The sequence below is a fragment of the Microtus pennsylvanicus genome, chromosome 4 (genome assembly GCF_037038515.1).
Source record: "Microtus pennsylvanicus isolate mMicPen1 chromosome 4, mMicPen1.hap1, whole genome shotgun sequence".
NCBI lineage: Eukaryota > Metazoa > Chordata > Mammalia > Rodentia > Cricetidae > Microtus > Microtus pennsylvanicus.
Genome location: NC_134582.1, coordinates 88962200 through 88985649, shown reverse-complemented (window position 1 = coordinate 88985649; position 23450 = coordinate 88962200). Strand labels below are relative to the sequence as shown.

At 46.1% G+C, this 23450-nt stretch overlaps 1 protein-coding gene across 7 annotated transcripts; it reads right to left on the bottom strand.

Annotated features, from left to right (window-relative positions):
* Positions 1-5619: 5619 nt before the first annotated feature.
* Tbc1d7 (TBC1 domain family member 7) lies at positions 5620-19944 on the bottom strand. 7 transcript variants are annotated; one of them, XM_075969801.1, is made up of 9 exons: positions 19817-19944; positions 19120-19219; positions 18298-18440; positions 17296-17376; positions 16218-16405; positions 10483-10620; positions 8817-8962; positions 7437-7566; positions 5620-6385 (listed from the first exon to the last, which is right to left on the bottom strand). In XM_075969801.1, the coding sequence occupies exons 3-9, from the start codon at positions 18407-18409 to the stop codon at positions 6299-6301; spliced, it is 882 nt and encodes a 293-aa protein (XP_075825916.1). In that variant the 5' UTR covers positions 18410-18440; positions 19120-19219; positions 19817-19944; the 3' UTR covers positions 5620-6298. The 7 variants fall into 7 exon arrangements, with proteins under 7 accessions (XP_075825916.1, XP_075825915.1, XP_075825912.1 ...); XM_075969800.1 differs by having other exon boundaries at positions 19797-19901; XM_075969797.1 differs by having other exon boundaries at positions 19120-19300; positions 19797-19878.
* Positions 19945-23450: the final 3506 nt, after the last annotated feature.

The window sequence follows — 23450 nt, the reverse complement described above, 5'->3', positions numbered from 1 at the left end:
CAGAGTGAGTCTTTAAATTCCATGTTCTTTTTTAGCGTATGTATGTGTGCGCGCGTGCATGTGCGTGTGAGTGCGTGCACACACAAGGGGCATGAGTGAAGGTCAGGACAACCTTGGGCATCTTCCTTGAATTCCACCTTTTCTAAGACAGTGTCTCTTTGCTGTCGGCTGCTGCCCATGCTGGGTAGCTAGTCATTGAGCTTATGGGCATCCTCCTGTCTCCACCTTCCATCTCACTGTAGAAGCGCTGGGATTCCTGACACATCGCTCCTGGCTTTAGGTGGGTTTTAAGAGATCTGTCAGGTCATATGTGCGCAGCAAGCACTTCCCTCACTGAGCTGTGTCCTCACCCTCCTGCTTCCGCCTCTTAAATGCTGGGATTATAGGCATGCAGCACCCTGTCCAGCAATAGGGACAGTCTGGAAAGAACTAAACTGAGTCTTGAAAAACGATGACACTTATCAAAAGGCCTTCTGGGGCCCATCCCTCAGGTCACTTGCAAGTAACAGCACTGATGAGTCTTCTGTCCCTGTATGTCATGGGAGGGGCCTGGAGAGCTACCCTCTCAGGACACTGTCTTCTCTGAGAGCTCTTGTAAGGCCTAAAGCATGCCCACCACCTTCAGCAATGGGATAACTTCAACCCAAGTGTTCATCCAGAGTGTAATGGCTCCTGGCTTGGTCCTTCCAGATGCCAAGTCGTCTTCACCTTGGCTTCAGAGGTATCCCTTTGTGCGGCTGTAGCTAAATACCAGGGACCAGGAAAGGTAACAGCCCACCCATGCAGTGCCTGCCTGATACTGAGATGAGGTTCTTGCCTGTGGGGGTGCCTGACAGGATTTGACAGTCTGGCAATATTCATGACCTGTGAAAGAAAGCAATGCTGAACAAGGTCCTGGTGTTGCATGACTCCTCCCAGATTGTTCCCATCCTTCCTTTCTTTTCCTCTTTAGAAACACACACACACAAACACACACACACACCAAAAAAACCACAAAATCACAAATCATAATATACAAGTAAACACTAACAAGACAAAAAGTGACCCCCAAGGCAATACAAGACAAAAAGTCTACAGCAATGCCACTGAGTTTGTGTTTGTCATCTACCGCTGGGCACGGGACCCACCTTTAAATGTAGTTCTCATACCCAGTGAGACTCCATTGGAGAAAGCTAAGTTTTCCTTTGCAAGCAGATGTCAATCATAGATAGCTTCTTGGTTAAGGGTCAGGAACCCGTGTCAACAACATCCCCCTTTCTTAGCGCTGAGACCCTGCCTGACCTGTACAGGTCCTGTGCATGCTCCCACAGTCTCTGTGAATTTACAGTCCACTTTTTGTTTGAGACAGGTTTTTCATGGCCCTGGATCTCCCCAAGGAGGCTAGACTAACTAGTTAGCCCAGGAATCTCCTGTCTCTGACTCCACACACTACCACTATGCCCAACTATTTTTCCGCTTAGGTTTCTGTTTTTCGAAACAAGGTTTCTCTGTGTAGCCCTGGCTGTCCTAGAACTTACTCTGTAGACCAAGCTGACCTCAAACTCACAGAGATCTGCCTGGCTCTGCCTTCCAAGTGCTGGGCTTAAAGGTATGCACGACCACCGTCGAGCTTGCCCAACTATTTTTAAATGTGAGTTCTGCAGAGTCAACTCAGGTTTTCATGCTAGAGCAAGCACTTTAGCAAATGAGGCATCTCTCCGGCCCCTGCCCCTGCCCCTGCATGCTTTTTATGGTGCTATGGACCAAGCCAGGGCTTGTGGGTCCTAGGCAGTACTATAACCACTGAACGACATCTCCCAACCACAGAAAGAAATTTTGGGCAGTGAGTGGCTTCTGCCTTCTAGCCAGGCACCAGGAACACAGGATCTAGACTACTCATCTAACAGTGGTGGCCTCTCTCACCCGAGGTGCACCCGGAACTTCCTTTTCTTTTCTCTTAGCTGACTGACCAACAGGCTCCCTTGGGTTCTGACATTCCTCAGGCCTAGGCAAGCCTTCTCCGTAATCTTGTGATCTGCCAACCTTAGCAGCCACAAATTCTAATTGCCTTGACTCTGGCTCACTCAACTGTCATATGGTCTGGCAGCCCCAGTTCTGGTCTAGAGCCCCAGATATTGGGCACCCTGGGGCTCTATCACCCTGTATTTCCACCCCTCTCCCCTTGCAATCAGAAACAAACCCATCTGCTGCCTGCCACTGGCCTCCAATCTCTCACCTAGGCAAAGTCAGCTTTTGGTAGACTTCTGAGATGAATTAGGCTTGGTATGAATGTTCACAGGGAACACCCAGACATGGAGATGGTGTGCCAAGGGTACCCGTGTGATTCCTCCATAAGTCCCCCCACTACCTCCTACACTGGCTGTCCCCCTACAAGTAAATGGTGCAGAACAAGCAACTCAGACATAACACATAGCAGAGCGGGCAGGGGGGGGGAGGTTCTGACCCCTCAGTCCCTCAAGGCAGGAATCTGATCAGCATGTGCTGCTGATTGGAGTCCAGAGCTTCTGAGGTGTCCTCCCTGCCACTAGGAACATGCCCTCTTGTGCTGATGCGGGCTCCTAGCATCCTCTCCAACTCTCCAACACTCAGTACTGGCTCATAAATAGGGTGCTCATATTTAAGTCATGATGAAGGGAAACCAAAGAGCCAGACACCAAACTGCTAGGGCACAAGAGGCAGAGTTGGCATTTAGAAGCAGATCATCCAAAGTCTCCTCTCCTGCTTTAAAAGCACCAACTGTTGGGGCTGGAAAGATGGCTCAGTGGTTAGGAGCACTGACTGCTCTTCTAGAGGACCCTGGCTCAATTCCCAGCTCACAACTGTTTGTAATTCCAGTTCCAGAGGACCTGACACCCACAGCAAAAGCACCAATGGACATAAAAAAAAATAAATAAAATTTTTAAAAAGTACAAACTGTCATGAGGCAAAAGTCAAACATATCCCAACACATACTTAGACCCCCTACATATACAAGGCATACTTACACCCCACAAATCTTCATCTACCATACATTCCACATGTATAGGACACACTTAGACCTCGCAAATGTATATATACCATACATTCCACATACCCACTCCGCATACTTAATCCCCCATACTCTACACATAGCTACCTATTCACACACTCTCACCTCATATATTCCAGACCCTGTTGACATATACATTCACAAATACATATTCCACATATACACAGACCCACACACAATACCCCATTTATACCAGCTCCCCTCCACATATAGACCTACCCACACACATACAGCACATATATGCTCTCCCATTCCACATATACCAGACAGTACACATTCCATATACACATATGCCCACATATACATACCACATACACATCAACCCCCCTACATATATACTCCATACACACATACACACATATACACCAGCTCCCCCAACATACACACCCACACATCCCTTTTCCTTTGTGTCTCAATCCTAGTGGATTTAGAGCTTCTGCCATTGGTGTGTAAAGATGCCTAGAGACAGAACCAGAACTAAGTTCAGCATGGTGTGACTAGCACTCTGGGCTATTTTAACATGGAGCTGCCATTCCCCCGCAACTTGTCAGTGTTCTGGAAAAAGGAAACATGAGGGCATTTTTATGAGGGGTGGAGGACAGAAGACAGAAGCTAAACAGGGCTCTCTCCAGATACTTCTGCCACAAAACAGTGGGTCCCTGTGTGTTCTCAGCTCTCAAAGAGTCCTTGACTGTTTCGTTCCTAGTAAGAAAAATACACACGGTGTCACACTGACTTGCTTAAAAAACCTCTCCTCCCCATCCTCTACGGACAGGTCTCACCTGACTGGGGCTGACAGGACACACAAGCAAGGTGCTGTCTAGTACACAGCAGTACCGCAGGAGCCTTCCATGTGAGACCCTCTGACCTCGGTCAGGGGAACAGCAAGGAAGGGCAGAGTCTCCAAACCTAGTCCTGCCGCAGGGCTCCTGGTTTCCCACGCCCACTCAGGGCAGCATACTTTCAAACTCTCTTCCAGTTCAGAGGTGGCTAGTTCTTTTTAATTTTATGGGACTGGGATTCAGTGACATGGATAGATTTCACCATGTCTATTTTATTAAAAGACGTGTTTAAATGATATGTGACTACCTAAGTAACCAGTGTTGAGGTGATAGTTATGCAGGCATGAGGACCCAAGTTCCTGTCCCAGCACGCAGATTAAAAAGTGAACATGGTAGCATGGGTTTGTAATCTCTGAGCTGGTGAGGCGGGGATGGAAGAATGCTCACAATCTATCTAACCTAGCTTACCAATAGGCAAGTCATAGTGTCAGTGAGAGAGCCTGAAAAACCAAGGTGGATGGCCATCCTGAGGAACAACAGCAGAGGTTGACTTGGGCCTCTACACACATATCCAAGTATACTCATTCTGCACACGTGGACACACACATGGAGGAGGGGTGAGTGTAAATGGTCAGTCCTGTCCCTTTAAGAGACAAGCCACGCCCACTCCCTCCCCTGTCTGCTGAGGCAAGCTGATCTTCAGCTTCCAGCCTAAGTCTCTCTCTCTCTCTCTCTCTCTCTCTCTCTCTCTCTCTCTCTCTCTCTCTCTCTCTCTCTCTCGAAGAGGCAGCTTCTGTCTCTCCCTTCTCCCCTATTTCTCTCTCTGTCTCTTTCTGTCTCTGCCTCTCTCTCTGCTCTTATCCCCTTTCCCCTCCATAACCCACTAAATAAATATCCAGCCTCACTCTGCATGACGAGCCTATCCATGTTATCTGTCTCTCACCCACAGCATGGCTCCCTACAGGGGACCAACCACCTTCAGAGACCTGTGGCGAGGTCTCATGGGGTGCCCATTTGTCTTTCTCTCCTCGTGGGACTGGCTGCCCCTTTGAGGTCTCTCACCCATCATGCAGCTCCCTGCCTGGGACTCATAGCCCACTGCAGCCACTTGGGAATCCACAGCATTTTATTTTTACCATTACAGTGAGGGCACAATTTCTTTATCATATCTCTGTGAGTTTCACATATTCTCTATGATCACTAGGAAGCAAGTAATTGGGGAAGAGTTTCCTCTGTGTGTGTTTTTTCCCTATGTCCCCAAAGTTCTTCAGGTTACTTGAGTGGTTCCTAAAGAAATGGTTGGCGGAGAATCATTTAACATACTGACTGCAAGTGGAAATCTGTGTGATGAGGGTTTGCTTCTGAGTCCACTTAAAAGACTCCCTTTGTCTGGTACCCACAGGCTGACCAGCTGGTTTCAGTGGCTCTGTTTCTTCTCAGTCCTTTGTTGGTAGCTGTTTCACACGTCAGGAAGGGACTGGGTTCTCAGAAGTATAACTCCCTAATTTCATCCCTCACTCACTGTGTGGGAGGAGGATGGGGAAAACTCTGATGTGCTCCCCACATTTCTGCAAGACTGTGAGCTGAGTAAGTCTGCAACAAGGACCCCATTTTACTCACCAGTCCCAAAGTCATCAAAGGCTTCCTGAAAGGTGACCATATGTGACAGAATAAGGCCAGGGATCACTGGCTATTAACCTTAGCCTACCACCTCTCCTAATCCTGTGGTAGCAGAGTGCTGGAAAGGCCACCTGACATTTAATGACTTGTTAGAAAACATCAAGACACACAAATATCAAGCAAGTGATCTCTTTTAGAAGGTAAATTTAGAGGTGTTTTATTCAATAAAAGCTTCATGCCAGTAATCCCAGCACTCAGGAGGCTGAGGTGGGGGACTGCCAGGAGTTCAAGGCCAGTTATATAATGAGTTCCAGAAAGCAAGGTATAGAATGAGGCCTGTCTCAAAAAAAAAAAAAAAAGACTTCATTCCAGCTGGCGAAAGGAGCAGGGAACATGTAAGAAGATGCAAGGACTGTTTGTAAGTCAGTTTAGCAAGACATGAGAAAGCACACGTTCTAGTCAACAGAAGGCAAAAGCCAAATCTGAAGTGCCGAGAAAAGAAAGCTGTTCTTTTTCCAGAAAGAGGCCCTTCTAAGTGTCTAACCTGTGCCTGGTGCTCATCAGAGGGAGGTGGGCTTCACTGTACCTCTCACTGGATACCCAGGCTGCACCTGAGCTGCCTAAGGACCAGGAGGGATTTCCTGACTACCCTTTTAAAATATCACCCCAGAGCTGTGTGTCGATGTCGCCAAGAGACACTGCTTCACAACACTGCTGCACCAGGCACTGTGATTAAATTATTTTACTGAGTGGGGGTGGAGGGAGCATTCTGAGCACCACAGCGAGATTACCATTTCTATACAGTTAGTAACGACATGGACAGGGTGCTCAGGGAGGGCCTGCAGACCATCCATGAAGTCACAAGCTGTCAGGCGGAGTGGACCGGGGTCCCACAGTGTTTGTGCCACAAGTCGATGGCCTTGCTCACAATAGCGTCGGAGCTGTCCTGAGGAATCTGTAAAGAACAAAGGCATCCAAGTGAAATTCCTTGTGTTTGTTCCTTCAGGATCTTCTCTCGTTCTGTGGCAGACCTGTTTCCATGGAGCTTTCTCTGTTTTTTTGGAAGGTGGTAGCAGATTCGGAATGATTTAATGCTCCTGGGGACATACTGAGTAGCTCTGGTACCAGGCCATCTTTCCGTGCCCACTCACCACGTAGCCTTGGACAAGTACTCGGCTGCCTAAGGTTCAGCACTGATCTCTAAACAACATCCCAAGTTCACAGAGCTGCTCATGGGATGACCGAAGGGAGCTCTCGCCTGGCACGTGCCTGGCACTGTTGGCTGCTAATTGGGACAGCAGTGGTTATTCACTTAATGAACACGTACACATTCACTTAACTCTTACTGTTTACCAGGCCACACTTCACATGTATAGCTGGTTAATTAAGGGGGGGGAGGGGGTTCTGCGTATGCTGTACTCTCAGCAGGCATGATCTCTCTACTGTTTACCCAGGAGAGAAGGTTCTAAGGGGGAGGAGGAGCTGGTCCCCTAGGCCTTTTCAGCATGCACTAACAACTGCATGAAGTACCCCAGCTAGGATTACCCCCGAGGCAGGAAAAGGCCTAGAGAACCCCAACAGTGCTCACTCACATCGCCTCCTGTTCCTGCTGTGCTCACTGGGGAGAAGGCTACCCCATGACACCACACCCCAGGACTATGAGTAAGGGGCTTGCCATGCAGACTGGCATCCCCAAAGAAACAGGGAGACAGCAATACTGTTAAGGAAAAGTAACTTTCTTTTCCTGCCAGGAGTGGGGTGCGTGACTGTAATCCCAGCAACCAGGAAGCTAGGGCAGGAAGATTACCAAGAACTGGAGGCAGCTGGGATATACATAGAGTGTTCCAGGCCAGGATGAGTTACAGCATAAATCACAATCTCAAACCAACAATAACAAAATGCTTTAGAGAGGAAAACTACGCTGTTAATGTAACACAACAGGAAAACCTGGCTTGCCAAACTGCCTTCATTTCCAGATTCCAAATCCAGGGAGACAAAGCACTCACGTTTTCCAGGAACTTTGTTATCTTCTCCGCACTGTTCAGTGCCATGACTTTCATCTTAAAGGTTAGTAATATTTCTACTGCAACAAAGACTAGGATCTTACAGGATCCACTGACAACTTTATCCCAGACCCTAGAAAACAGAGATCACCAAATTACAGGTGTGCAAAACTGGCGTTACCCAGACATCTCAGATCATAAAGTAAGATCAAATTCCACTCATTTTCAGTATATGTTTCAGACAGCAGCTGTGAAACAATCAGTAACAACATGATAGATGAGCCGCTGAGATGATTCTAGATAGGATAGCTTTATAAGGGAAAAATGAAGTTCACTTAAAGTCACTGCTGCGCTAGACTGTTCCAAATGCCTGCTGAGAACTCGAAATCGAAGGAAAAGACAGTCCTACATCGGGGTGTGTCCTGCTACAGTCATGTAATGCCAGCTTAGCAGACACCACAGGACAGCAAAATGTCAGGTGAAGTCATTTCGTTGCCAGTGAAATGAGAACCAGAGGAGGTTCTCTAAACGTACTGCAGGGCTCTTTATGAGTGTATATGTAACATGCTGGGTGTAGCTCCACGGGCACATACATGTAAACGCCTGCAGAGGCTGGGGTTGATTTGGGTAGCTTCCTCTGTTGTGTTCCCCTTGAGTTTTTGAGATAGAGTCGCTCACTGAACCTCATGCTCACCAGCTGACTAGACTGGCTATCTAGTGAGCACCAAGAGCTGCCTGTCTCCACAGATACCCCTACCAGCACTTGCTTTACGGAACATGCCATCATACCTGGCTTTTTATATGGCTGTTGGGGATCCAAACTCAGGTCTTCTTGTTTGTACAGCAAATAACTGTACCCACTGAGCCCTTCCCGAGACCAGGGAGCCAGTCCTTGACCTACTATAAAAAATGATTTGATAATTCCTATAACTTTTGAAGCTGGTAGTAGACTCTGTGTACTAAGTTACACATTTTCTTTTAATGCTCTCTATATACTTACTTCTTTCTTGAAACCAACATCACAAAGACCCAGGTTGGGGGGGCTGGGACTACGAAATACCCTTTAACATGTGTCTTAGCTCTTTTGAGGATGTCATACAAAGGTGTCTATCTGTCAGGAACTAACCCTGTCTAGAAAAGAAGCCCACATATCCCCACTGTTTTGGCTACCACTGCCTCACAGCATCCACACAGAGGCCCACAAGCTTCGTAGGCATGTCTCCAACAACAAGGAGAACCACGTTAGGTACAGAAATTGCCAAGGGATGTAGTTTTGCATCTCCTTCTCATTCTGAAGCAAACTCCAACTTAGAGGATGGTCACAGAAGGGCCAGGAACTCTTTCTGACTCCAAGCTGCCTGTATGCGGTGGGAAAACACATACCTCTGTAAACTGGACTCAGGCAGGCATCCGGCGAAGCACCTTTTGAACCAGAGATCATAAGGAAGTTTGGACATGGCAGAGCAGGCCTTCAGGTGACTCAGCAGCCTACTGTCTTCCAGATTCAAGTACTGTTCAAAAGCCTTAGGCTAAAGATGACATAGCAAAAGTGATTACTCATTTCCTGTGACATAATGCCACTTCATGCTGCAACTTACGCTGAAAAAATGTGCGTGCTGAGTAAGAGAAAGGACTAGAAGACAAAGCTTGAGAAGCATCAAGTCCGTCGTAAGGCGACAGGCTTCGGTCAGTACTGACAAGGGTGACCGCACTGGAACTGCGGGCTTTCTCAGGACACAGGGCTCCTCCAATGCTCACCCCACAGGACAATACCCAGGCCAAACGGAATGGCTGCCACCCGGAACTGCACTAATCAGATCCAACAGCTAAGGCAGAGTCTACAGCAAGAGTCAGGTATTATGGAAAACTACAAAAGGCCCACGGCAATACTGGGCGATCTGGAGCTATCATGTGAAGACCTGAAGGGGGGAAGCTGGCTGAGGTGTGGCAAACATCTAATACATATAATAAGAATGAGATATACATATATGTGTATGTATCTACACACTCACTCTGAAGCCAACAATAAAAATATATAAAGTTGACCAACTTCACTGGCCCTCCAGGCTGTGTCAGGTGGAGCGAGAGGGCAGGGCCACTGCTTGAAAGACAAGACTAACAGCCTTGTACCTGCGCAGCAGAGTGGAGAGCAGGCCAGCTCAGGACCTGCCTGCCAGGTTAAGATGTAAATTTGCCCAGGCTATGGCACACATGCACACACGTACACACGAGCAAGGTCGTGTTTATTGTCAGTGTGAGGCTATTAGACTTAATTACAGCAAATTCATAAGGGGAAACAGTAAATTAGTAGGAAAAGTGATTCTAAATGAGAGGCTGTCAATCCTAGCTACAAGCAGAATTGCCTAAGTCTTGAAACATTAGAATTCCAGGCCCATCGAGAGACTCTGATTTAATTGGTCTGGTGGAGGAAGAGGGGGAATAAGAAATTCTCCAAATCTCTTGAGTACTAACAGGAAGTCAGAACTGAAAGCCACTAGTTTATCTGAATGAGCCTAGAAATTCTCCACGTACTGAAATAAACAACAACAAAACAAACAAAAACGGTAAGGCCCGTGTGTAGAGTAATACACTCCATGTGTTCATGTGTATATATGTGTACATATGTGTATGCTGGAACACAATAACAGGAGCCTGGAGTCCCGTCCAGCAGCCCTAGCTGCCCTGGCTCTGCACTTGAAGGTATGTGAGGAGAAGGAGCTCCTGTCACTTAGGCCTTCTGTACACACTAACCAAGTGACCACGCTAGGTAAGCCATTGGGTCTGGACAGGTCAGGACTACTCCAGAGCAGGCAGGGCTGCAAGCGAGTCCAGCCCTGGAGACCCCGACAGTGCTCCAGCAGCAGAAAAGGAAACACGGGGCCCACTCCATGTCTCCCCACTCCACGGGGAACACTTTCTGGCCTTTACAGAACACATCTGCCAGAAGCCACTATAGAGGGCCCACCTGTCACAGCAGCAGCACCTCGGTGACAGTGTCCCTGACACTGCTTATTCCCCAACACTCCCATTCAAAACACAAAACCCTTACCAGCTGAGGTAAAGAATCCCGGAACTTGCTATTTAACTGCTTCACGAAGCATCGGGTGACCCAGTAACAGTCAACGCTATCCTCCACCATCTCCTCCATGGCTTTGGCAATGGCGAGAAAGACATCATCCTCCGGCTCCTGAAAGATTAACAATGAATCTCAAGAGGAAGGCAGCAGAAGGAAAGATATGTTTCTTCACTGAAAATGGAACACTGCCCCCTGAACCCCGAAGAGGACCCATTAATAAATCAGAGAAGGTAAAGTGTGCTAGAAAGAAAGAAGCAAGGGAGGGAAGGAAGGGCAGCCACAGGGAATTATGGGAGTCAGCATGACTGAACAGCTGGCTCTTGGGTGGGGTCTGCACAGGCAAGGCAGGGTCTCTCCCACGCAGCCAGTCTCCATGTTGGTTCAGTGTTAGGCAAGGCAGGGTCTCTCCCACGCAGCCAGTATCCATGTTAGATCAGTGTTAGGGAAGGCAGGGTCTCTCCCACGCAGCCAGTCTCCATGTTGGTTCAGTGTTAGGGAAGGCAGGGTCTCTCCCACACAGACAGTCTCCATGTTAGATCAGTGTTAGGGAAGGCAGGGTCTCTCCCACGCAGCCAGTCTCCATGTTAGATCAGTGTTAGGGAAGGCAGGGTCTCTCCCACGCCGCTAGTCTCCATGTTAGATCAGTGTTAGGGAAGGCAGGGTCTCTCCCACACAGACAGTCTCCATGTTGGATCAGGGGTCCTTCTGTGATGACACACCCACTTTGGAATGTGTCTCAGTACATAGCTTACGAATACTGGGGGACTCCAAATGGGCTCACAAAACACTGATCATGTCAAAGCTTCCACACATGGCTTCAGAATGTTGTTCTACCTCAATTTTTAACAGCCCAGAATCAGAATTTTAGGAAGCAGAAGGTCACTACTCAGATCTGTTAATATGAAAATAAACCCTCAAGTAATTTTCAACAGAGGATTCTTATTAAACTGAAACCCTATTTGTAAAGTTATTTTATTTTCAAATATTACCATCAACACCAGAAACCAACCAACCAAACACAAAAAACAGCCAGGAGGTACAGGCCTATGAGCTCAAGGCCAGTCTGGCCTACAGAGTGAGTTCCAGGGCAGCCCTGGCTACCCTGTCTCAAAAACAAAACAACAAAAACCTTACATTTTCATCTAGACTTTCATAGTTTGATACTTTTAAGATTAAAAGGAAATTAAAAAATACCATTCTATTCCCTGAGAAGCCCCAAGTTAAATAAAAATTTCCTGTTTTAATAAAAGGCACTTCAATCTTAGGTTTCCTTTCAGCTTGTTAATATCCACAAAATGCAAGCAGTCGGGCTGGAGAGATGGCTCAGTGGCTAAGAGCACTGGCTGCTCTTCCAAAGGACCCAGGTTCAATTCCCAGCACCCACTTGGCAGCTCACAACTGTATCTTCAGTTCCAGAGAATCAGACACCCTTTCACAGACCTATATGCTGCCAAAACACCAATGCACATAAAATAAAGACAAATCATTAAAAAAAATGTTTTAAAAAAACGCAAGGAGGCCCAGAGTTAGGATTAACAGAAGTGTATTTCTCTAAACAGTGTTAGAGTATTGGGGGACACAAAGGAGCAAGAAGGAAAGGAAACCTCCAGGATTCCACAGCCCTTGGCCTGGCCTGGGCGACCCTGCAGATGGCAAGGTCCCCATCACTCTGACAGGCCAAGGGGAAACTAATGTTCTTCCCCCAGCTGTGATCCAGTACTCACATGCTCCTCAGACCACAGCATAAGAGGGCTGAGTGTGTACAGAGAGGCAGGGAGACAGAGGCCCACACCCACATTCAGATCAGACAGCACGTGCACCTGAGACTGCAGGGGAGGTGCCAGGGCTCAAAGCATGGACCAGTGAGCAGGGATGAGCATGAACCAAAGCGTGGACCAGTGAGCAAGGATGAGCATGAACCAAAGTGTGGACCAGTGAGCAGGGGTGAGCATAAACCAAAGCGTGGACCAGTGAGTAGGGATGAGTATGAACCAAAGCGTGGACCAGTGAGCAGGGGTGAGCATAAACCAAAGCGTGGACCGGTGAGTAGGGATGAGTATGAACCAAAGCGTGGACCAGTGAGCAGGGGTGAGCATGAACCAAAGCGTGGACCAGTGAGCAGGGGTGAGCATGAACCAAAGTGTGGACCAGTGAGCAGAGGTGATTATGAACCAAAGTGTGGAGCAGTGAGCAGGGATGAGCATGAACCAAAGCGTGGACCAGTGAGTAAGGATTAGAAGTGGTGCACAGTTGGTTCACAGCCCAATCTTCATTAAAAACAAAGTTTGTAGATAATCAAAGCTTGCATGCAAATCCTTGCTTGAAAAATTCATTCTGTTTTAGCCAAATAAATAAAACCTTCATTAAAATACCTAGACAACTGCAATAAGTAGCAGGAGTGGCTGGCAACACTGACTGGAAAAGAGCCAGAAGCAAACACCTTAGGAAAATGGGAACTTTTTAATATCTGCAACAGGGAAGGCTCAAAATAACCTCGCGCTATTGGGATGGAATTGGACTTACCATTGTGAACCCAGGATTTTTATTATAACTTAGAAAGATACACACTAATACATAAAGGCTGGGGTCTAACTCAGCAGTAGAACACCGGTCTGGCATGCATTACACTCTGGGTTCCGTGCCCAGCAGCACAACACTATATTTTTTATACACACACATACACACACATACACACACACCCTCTATATCTATATCTATATTTATATCTATATCTATATCTATATGAAGAGAATGAGAGACAACTTGGCATGTATGAACATGCAAGGATATATTTTTTACGCCTGTCTACTAAGTGAACCTGAAAGCAAACAGCCCAGGAAACCAGAAACAAAGGCGCAGGCCAGAGCTGCAGTGCAGGAAGTAAAAGCTGATCCTGGAGCATCTTTTTGTGATGAAATGTCAGGGAATATTCAAAACAGTGGAGTATCAGACAGACACAGGTGCCAGATGGAAAGGGCTCCCGATGTCCGAAGCTAGAGCATTTTGAACAACAAAAGAAAAAGTGGCAATAAAATAGTGTAGGCCATTGAGTTAAAAGGATTCTGTACATCCACAATGACATCAATAAATAAATGCAAAGGGAAACTCATAGATGCAGCTAACAGACCCAGAATGAATTCAGGAATTAGAGAATCACCATTTGGCAACTCGAGCAGCAAAAACATTTTAGGCAATAATAATAGTAATAATAATTGGGTGGGTATTTACAAGCCTCCAGATTCCAGGAAGCTGGCACACACCTCTAATCCCAGCACTCAGGTCAGGAGGCAGAGGCAGAAAGAGGTCTGTGAGTTCGAGACCAGACCAGTCCATCCAGTCAGGGTTACACAATGAGACTCTGTGTGTGTGTGTGTGTGTGTGTGTGTGTGTGTGTGTGTGTGTGTGTGTGTGTGTGTGTAAAGTCTCAGAGTTCCTTTCCATTACTTACTCACTAATTACAAAAAGTAAGCTTACAGGGGAGGCACCTGGTAGGCAGCACCTGTACCAAGTGATCAAAGTTACCAGTATTTCTCTTGCTATCCTTACCAGTAAAGCATAACCAGGTTGTAGTTATCAGAAAATGGAGAAATCCCTAAGAGACTCAGGCTCTTCAAAAGTGTCAAGGTCACAGAAGTCCAAAGAAGTCTGAAGGCCAGTCAGTGGGTTTAGGACCAAGAATGGCAACTAAGTGTAATGTTGATCCAAAATGGTGTCCGGGGTCAAAGGGGCATCAGGGCACAGGCAGTAAGATCTCGAAAAGATGTACAACTTAGCTCCTAGCCTGGTGTCAAAGCTAACTCGTAAGTTCTCATCATCACTGCGGTTTTGGAAGATCCAGTAAATGAGGATGCTAAGCGAAGGTGTATGCGGGTGGTGTGCTATTTTATAACTTTCTTCTTACTTAAAGTTACTTAAAGATGAAAGACATATATACATATAATTGAAACCAATGAATGGCCAAATGTATGAGCCAAACTTTAATAAGATAAAGCTGATTACATAGCAGTTTTAAATGTCTCCCCACAAAGGGAAGAAGTGGTTACAAAGGGAGAAAGAATAACTTCCCAGTAGAAGCCCAGCAGGCACTGCCTTACCAATATATACATATAATTGAAACCAATGAATGGCCATATGTATGAGCCAAACTTTAATAAGATAGAGCTGATTACATAGCAGTTTTAAATGTCTCCCCACAAAGGGAAGAAGTGGTTACAAAGGGAGAAAGAATAACTTCCCAGTAGAAGCCCAGCAGGCACTGCCTTACCAAGAAATCAGCATTAATGGATGTTCCAGGAGGCAAAGCCAGGTGAGCCTCCCAACACAGTACACTGTGAACACATCACCCATGGGTGTCCCTGCCTGTATCACAAGGAGGGAGCACAGGCGGACCTGAAGTGGGGGGCTTTCTGTAAAATTACTGACCAACACCTGTCAAAAGTGTCAAGGGCATGAAAGAGAAAAACAAGAGACCCATCCAGAATCAAAGGTAACCCACAATACAAAACTGATTCTTCAGCTAGACCTTTTGTGTATTTGTGATGAAGGGCATCCCGAGAACAACTGGGCCAATAAGAACGGAGCTCGTAGGTCAGACTGAGTGCTGTCACAGCACTGACTTGTAACTGTGCAGTGCTCACCTACAGAGAGACTGATGGAACTGAAGGAACAGAGCATCACAACTGATGCTCGCTCTCTTGTGGCTTATACAAAGAAGTGTGTGCGCGGAGCCAGGAGTGGCGGTGCACGCCAATAATCCCGGCACTCATGCGACAGAGGCAGGAGGATATTGAGTTGGAAGCTGGCCTGTGCTGTAAACATGGGGAGAACTTGTCTCAAAGGAAGCCAAAAGTGAGGTTGGTTAGATGGCACTGGCTACTCTTCCAGGGGAGAACAGTTTGGTTCCCAGCAGCACACAACCGTTTGCAACTCCAGTTCCAGGAAACCCAATGGCGGGCAAGTGGTGCACAGACATACATGTAGGCAAAACACTCATACACCTAAAATAAAATAGTTTTTAAAGACGGAAGGGAGAGATGGAGGAAGAGAAAGGAGGGAGGGAGGGGAAGAAAGAGGGAGGGAGAGAGAGGGAGAAAGTACAGATGTAGGAGAGAGTGGCAAAGTAGATGTCACTAAATGCTAACAACTGGAAATGTCAGTAAAAGTTATAGAATTTCTTGGTAGTATTTTTGTGCCCTTCCTTCAAGTTTGAGACTACAGTCATGCATCCCATAATATTTTAGTCAGCCATGACCCATCTAGGATAATGACCCTCTATGATTAAACTGCCTAGTAAGGTCACAGTCATTGAGTCTGAGCAAATGTAAGTACATGATATTTGCAAATGTCCAGTGACACACTTCTCAGAACACGTATCATCACTAAGCAATGTGTGACTGTGCCTAAAACAAAACACAATTTAAAATAACTAACAGTGATCGTTCAGGACCATAGAGCCCAGGTAAAATGGTTGCTTTCATTTTTCATTGTACCGACAATAGGAAACGATTGAAAGTTTCTAAGGCAAAACATTGTACAATGGAAGCTAGCAAGAATAAAGGCTTAGAGGTGTGGCTCAGTGGTGGACTGCTTGCCTAACATTCATGAAGAATGAATGAATCCACAGCTCTGCAAACACATTAGCAGACAAAGGAAAATGTAATTCTTAGAAAAGGGGTTGCGTTAAACGTCACGTGAGAATGACCACTCACCAGTGAAAAAGAGGGACTTCGAGGCAGCTTCCCAGACTCAAGCTGGTACATGCGAAGATACACTTCAACCTGAGGGGTGGCATCATTGACGAAGCGGACTACCGTCAGTGCATGAAGGACATCAGAGTACTGATCTTTGCGGTAGGCCATCACCTTGGCATGAGAGTCATGGTGTGGAGGCAAGATCCCTACACAGGGAGAGGGGACAGGAAAAGGGCAAACTGAGACCCCCACGCAAATCCTTCCTCTAGTGGGAGGAATCCTGTAAGAAGCAGCCCACACGGCTGAGACGATTCTCTTTCGGAAAGTGTCACTTGAAGCTTGGGCTACAAAGAGCCCTTTATACTGTCACAACTCCGCATTTCCAGTGCATCTAACAGTAAGAGAAACCCAGGTACAAAGCCAGTCGGGCCTTGGCACTCAGGAAATGTCACAGACATAACAACATTTCCCATTAATAAGACACACAGGGTATCCCAGAAGAAATGGGCACTTGTGATAACTGCCTAAAATGGACCCTTAGAAGGAATTCAATTGCTGACTTCAGAGTCTTTATGTAAAATTCAAGGGGGAAAAATGCTTCAAGGAAAACTTAAACAGTTATCATGAATTCTGTAGATGGTCACCACACATACCCAACCAGACACGAATGAGCACACCAAAGCTGCCAAGAGGTTCAGCAAAGAGCCATCTGGAGAGCTTTCTAGAGTGGCTTGCAGTCCCTTGTGACCTCCATATTGCATGGCCAGACTGAGGACTGCAGAGTTCTCAGGCTGTGACAATACACTAGGAAAGGAGCATGTGGTCTGTTATTCAACCCCACCTACACCTGCCGTACGCTCTAGGAACCGAGGCTTTAATTCCTCGTCTGTCACAGAAATTAGGTAAGAATTTTTAGGCTCCTAGGGTCTGTCCATCTAGAATAGTTAAGACTTCCCTCAGAAGTCTAGAATTACTGCACACAATTTATGTAAGTCAGCAGAGAATCTAAGCAAATCCTCCTCTTCCGCCTGCAAGATGACAAAGGATCCCACTCAATACTTTCGAAGTTAAATTCCCCAACTCCAGGGTCTCATACCTAGAAGCACCTTCCATACCAATGCACGGTACATGGATGGGAGAGGGAACCTCTGGCTGAAGGTGCAAAGCTTCTCAATGTCTAAAGGAAGAAAGAGAACAATTAAAAATGTCACATGGGCTCACAGCACCTGAAAGTACAGCTTCACTAGTTCAGACACCTTCAGAAGACATCCACCGCAGGACCAGCAACTGATGCCATAGCGGTCTCATTTCTAGCCCACACCTTCTAGCAACAAAGCTATCAAAAACAGCGCTTTTGCAGCACAGAAATGTATGTTGCATACATCACTGCATTCCCTCTAAAATTAGCAGGAATTACAAAATACAGAATTGGAGGGAGGGATACAGTGTTGCTCAGTGGTAGAGCATGTCTTAGTATGTGCAAAGCCCTGGGTTCCAGTCCCAGCTCTGCCAACAACAAGCCCTTTACACAACTTATGTTTGTCTTTATACTATGGTTCTGTTTTACTGTAACAATAGACTACTGTTGTTAGCTTAAGATAAACTAAGTATCAATGCGTAATGAAGGATTATCTTCCAAAGATAATTTTGCGGAGTTTACCTGCAAAATAGAAACCATGGAGATACAGCTAGAAATTGAGAGGAAATATATAGGCTTAAGTACAAATAAATAGTATTGAGTTATTTTTAAAGGTGGGGTGTCTTACTATGTATCCCCTGGCTGTCCTGGAACTTTACATGTACACCAGGCTGCTCTTGGACTCATAGATGCCTCTGCCTGTGTCTCTTGAGCGCTGCAATCAAAGTTCTGCACGACCACACTCAGCAGCGATGAGTTTTTAAGAAGATTTGCACAACCTTTCGCCTCTCAGTGAATTTGAAAAATCTTCAACTTTTCTCAAATTACACCACTCTGACATGTCCCTTCACAAAAAAATACAGCAAGTACTAAGTACTGCTTCGAGTCCACTAAGTTAATCTTTACTTGGCAACATCCACTAGGACTGAGAACCAATAAGCTTGCACAGATAAGGCTCACCCAAAGGGTCATCTTTCAGGAGGATTTCCAGGGATTTCTTTTCTTCAACTCCCCGAAACCCCACTTTCTCATAGTAGACTGATCGAAAGTTTCTCTGAGAGTCATCAGTCATATTTCATTCTTAGAGGGTTTCTTAGGTGTGCCTAAAAACAGAGAGAGAAGAATTGGGAAGACATTAAGTTATTTTCTCTGCCTTTTCAATAAGTCAAATATGAAAAAAAAAATGCCTGCCCCTAACCAAGGAGCATTAAATCTTTAAATTCACACAACTCGAATCCCACCTTCCTTATGCATCTTGGTCAAAAACAAGATATGAGTTAGCCGTCCTCTAAGCCACACAAGAAGATGGCACAGAGTGTAGGGACTAAGGTTCCGTCTTTACTCACTAGCACAATGAAATATCTTGTAGCAATTATAAACTTGTGAATAGAAAAGATACAGGCAGTTTATGTTATGTTATGTAAAAGGGGCTAGCCAAGGGTATGTACCCTGATTCTGCATCCAGTTTTACAACTGGGATCTCACTAAGTAGCTCATGATGGCCTCAAATTCAGAGATCTGTGTCTCTGCCTCCTGAGTTCTGAGATGAGAGGTGTTGGGCCACCATTCCTGGCCCAAGATAAGCATTTTAAAAAAAATAATAAGAGACATCCAAAATATTATCCACAGTTATCTTCAGGTAGGAGTCTTGTGACTTTGATTTGTTTTGCTTAGCTGTGCTTTCTAAAATGGGCATTTGGGGAAAGGAGAAGAAAAAAAATCCTGCCCTTGCCCTTATCTTTTTTCTTCTACTGTAAACATAATTCTGCCAAGTGTAATTACCAAAATTCAAAACCTCCAAGAGATAAACAGCACTGAAGTATAGCCAGAAGACGGTTAGGAATGTAGACGGATGACAAGTGACAGCACAGTCAATGGAAGGCTGAAAACCGAGATAAAACCCAGCGTGACCATTCAAATAATCTCAGTGGCCCACCATTCCTTCAGAACAGTCTTCCTGATGCTAGTGGTAAACCAAGAAAAGATCGAACGAGGTTAGTGAGTCAGGCACTAAAGATACAAACACTCTTAAAAAGAATACAGTCCTCAGCTACTAAAAGCCCCCGAGACAACCCCTGCTTATTGCAGGGAAAGATAGATTTCTTCCTTGGGTCGGGAAGATATCATCTGAACATAATCTGTCACGGAAAAGATTATAATTCATTTTTGCAAAAGCAATTTGGAATTTAGAATTGCTTTGAAAGAGTTCCACGCTCTTCTGACAGCTGTTTTTTTTTTTTTTTTTTTAAAATCCAAAGCATTAAAACGCAAACTCTGGAATTCTTTTCTTGTTTTTTTAAGCATTCGTGCACTGTGATGGCAAAGGCATCTCCCTGAAGGGTATACAACCAATTCCTGCCCAGGTACTTCCACCTGCGGGTAAGGTGCCGGTACCCGGTGACGCCCCAGACCCCGCTCTCCCGGCTATGAACGCTTCACCTCTAGTAGAGCAAACACACCCGGGTTCAGACTAAGTGACCTGCGAAAGCAGCGGGAAGCAGGCTGGGCACGCTGAGCCACAGGCGGGCAGGCGGAACCACAAGCGCCGGGGCGGAGCGAGCGAGGGGAGCAATGTTGCGGGACACGTACGCCCGCTCCGGTTTTCCCGTCCGCTGTTAAATCCCGCCGGCGGACATGACGTCGCAGCGAGTGCGCAGGCGCAGAGGGCATCTGCGGGAAGCCACACCCGCGCGCGGAAGCATTGAGCGGCGGTAACTGTCTGAGGTTTTCAGCGCTGTTGTGCTTTAGTATCTTCCCCTTTGCATCTTTAGGCGTCTACTCTTGATTCCGAGGGCTTTAGCGATCGTTTCTCCCTCTGTCCGGCCATGTGTGTTTAGGATGTTCTTCCTTCTCCGGCCGCCCTTCCTTCCCCGGTCCGCCGTGGACCGGGATCCCTCAGGCAGTGTTTCTTTCCCCTTGACTGGGTATAGAATCGGAGATAAATAAGCCTTTGCTTATTGGTAGCATTGCACTTCTTCACACCAAACGTTCAAAATGTCCATGAAAAAAAATGTCCTCAGCTATTAAAAACTCAGTGATGGAGCAGGAGCTCTGCAGTTGAGAGCGCTTATTACTCTTGCAGGGACCCGGGTTCAAGTCCTAGCACTCACTTGGTGGCTCACAACCATACTTAACTCCAGTTCCAAGAAATCCAAAGTCCCCTTGCTTCTGTCAGAACTAGGCACACATGTGGTGCACATGCACCCAGACAAAATACTCAGACACATAAATATTTAAAAAACAAAACTTAGTGGTTGCCCAATAACCAAGGGAGGATAAGCAAAACTGTTTATTTAGGGGATGGGGGGCGAGGAGTTGCTGTCGCTCGCCTTTTGGTAACCACTCACTCAGACCTACTAGAAGGCCCGGTGTGTGGCCCGTGGAGGCTGCTTGCCAGTGGAAGCTGGGAGCCACTGGACAGAGCGGGGGTATCCTATATGATTCGTCTTGGAAGGCATATTCTTTGTCCTTCCCCAGTTAGCCCTGATTTGCAGGGACTAAATTAGGGAAATATGAAGATCTAGTAGCTTCTTGAATTGTTACTCACCATCTGGTTTCCTAGACTGTTTTAGAAAAGAAGTTCTTTTTCTGTGTAAGTTGTGGGTCACATTCTATTTTAGGTATGATTGGGCCATTGTCTTTGTGTAGTCAGCTTTGCAGTTAAAATATAAAAATGAGAGTTGGAGAGATGGCCCACTGTTTAAGAGCACTGGCTGCTCTTCCAGTTCTTTGGCTCAATTCCTAACACCCTCATGGCTGCTCGCAACCTTCTGTAACTCTAGTTCCAGGGGATGAAGTGCCCTCTTTAGCTTCCATGGACACTAGGCAAAACACCCAGTAAATAATTTTTTAAAAATAACAATAATGATGTAAATATGTACGTTTAAAAGAAGATAAATGCAGTTAGAAGTACAAATATTGAATACATTTTTGAAAACAAACTTGAACTCATTATTAGATTTAACAGATAAAATACTCTTGAAATATTAAAATTAATCAACGCTCTCACTTCCTGTGTTTCCTTCAAATCCTCAGAGTGGCATCTGAAACTTTTCCCGGTCTGACCTCTAGGCTCTGTCCCTTTTGCTGCTAGTCATCCTGCCTTCAGGCCTTCTCACCTTCTCGCCTTCTCAAGTTAGTTCCTCTGTCCCAGACAGATTCAGAAAACCCTGATCTAGCTCGGTCTTTTTTGGTTTTCCAAGACAGGGTTTTTCTGTGTAACAGCCCTGGCTGTCCTGGAATGCGCTCTGTAGGCCATGCTGGCCTTGAACTCACAGAGACCCTCTGCCTCATCTAAGTCTGTGTTTATGGTTTATATGTCATTAGAGAAGCTGCAGAACTAGAACGGTGAATGCCATGACATGTGAAAGGAACACATAATCTTTAATGTCGTGACAAATAAGGCAGACAGGCAATATAGTCAGTGCAATTTAATTGGAATAAAAAATCCTTTTTTGAGTAGCAGCTAATAATTAATAAATAAAACATTATCAAACCATGCGGATTGCTATTATGGTTTAAATGAAGGCTGTCCTTTGGAGATCGATGGTAAAGGCCTGGTTCTCTGCTTGGTGCTGTTGGAAAAATGCTGGAAACATTTAAAGGCTGAACTTAGCAGGAGGTTTTAGTTACTCAGGGTATCTCCTCCACGGCTACGGTGGCCCAAAAGTAACTGAACCAAACTGTAAGCTAAAATAAGCCTTTCCTTTTTCAAATAGTTCATTTATCGCATGTCCTTGTTGCACTAACAAAGATGACAGCAGACTCAGACTTGGTGACTATGTAAATTCAGATAATCTGTGAATCTGAAGACGGTCGATCCTGAATGATCACAGAGCTCATTTTCCACCTTCACTTGGCATGATGCTATCCCTATGATGATGGTCCTGGGTTCTATAAAAAAGCAGGCTCGTAAGCAAGCCATCCCAATTAAATGTTTCCTTTAAAAGAAAAAAAAAGGAAGGAAGGAAGGGAGGAAGGAAGGAAGGAAGGAAGGAAGGAAGGAAGCAGGCCAGTAAGCAGCACCTCTCCATGGCCTCTGCATCAGCTCCTGCCTCCAGGATCCTGCCCTGTTTGAATTCCTGTTCTGACTTCCGTCAATGATGAACAGTGCTGTGGAAGCGTAAGCCAAAAAAGAAACCTCTCCTCCCCAACTGGCTTTTCAGTCATGGTGTTTCATCGCAGCAATAGAAACCCTAACTAAGATACATACTTAGTATGCCAAAGGACCTGGGTTCACTCCCCAGTACCTACCCCCTTTAAAGTATTCACTAAATCATAAAGTCAGAAAACGACAACCTGGACATGTGTGTATGAAGTAAAAGTCACAGCACATTTGAGACACCATTCCAGTCTGGGCATGTCATGGGGTACAAACAAAAGGAGAAAATCAAGAGCAAGTTTGAGCCCTGACCATGCTCTCAGTTGTGGGTAGGCTGAGCTTTAGGTGGTAGCATTTACAAGTCATGCCCAGAAGCTGCTGCGAGTTGTATGGCCTTGTCAAAGGGAAGAGCCCAGGCGTGAAAGTGCTGTGAAAAGTGAAGGCTAGGCTGCTGAAGCCAATCCTGAGCAAAGCGCATGCCCATTAAGGATCCCCTCCACCATTCCCAGCAGCCCCAGGAATCCAGCTCCCTGTAATTCTCAATTACAGCAGCAGAGGGCAGCAACAGCACTGAGTTCCGACAAGCTTTCCATGGCCCCCTAAAGAGAAAAGCTTCATTGCCAAGGCTGCTGGGCATTTTGTCTCCAACCAGCAGTGGATGTTCTGGATGCTGAGGGAAAGATCACACTTCTGTGCCCAGTGTGCCACAGATCCATCCTCACCTTTCAGGGAGAGGTTCCTGAACCAGGCAAAAAGGACCTCTATTTGCCATGCAGAAAGGTCACATATTGTTACAGTTCGAGGCGGAAACGACCCCCCAGAGGCTCACGTGACTGAATGTTTACTCCTCAGACGGTGGTATGAGTTAGGGGAGGTTGTCAAGCCTTTTGTGCAGAGTGGATTTGTGTTACTTTATTGATATCTGAGGTAGGATAGATGAAGATGGGTGTTAGAGCCTTTCTTTTAATTGAAAACACTGTATGAGTCAGCTTGTGTGGCTCAATTGAAGAAC

Bases quoted from the DNA above. Each gene is read 5' to 3' on its own strand.
- Tbc1d7 (XM_075969801.1), bottom strand. From the start codon at position 18,409: ATGACTGATGACTCTCAGAGAAACTTTCGATCAGTCTACTATGAGAAA. The intron at 10,621-16,217 runs GTGAGTGGTCAT...TTAATCTTTCAG, and splicing joins GAAGTCCCTCTTTTTCACTG to GAGCCGGAGGATGATGTCTT. The intron at 6,386-7,436 runs GTGAGTGCTTTG...TGTTCTTTACAG, and splicing joins TAACAAAGTTCCTGGAAAAC to ATTCCTCAGGACAGCTCCGA.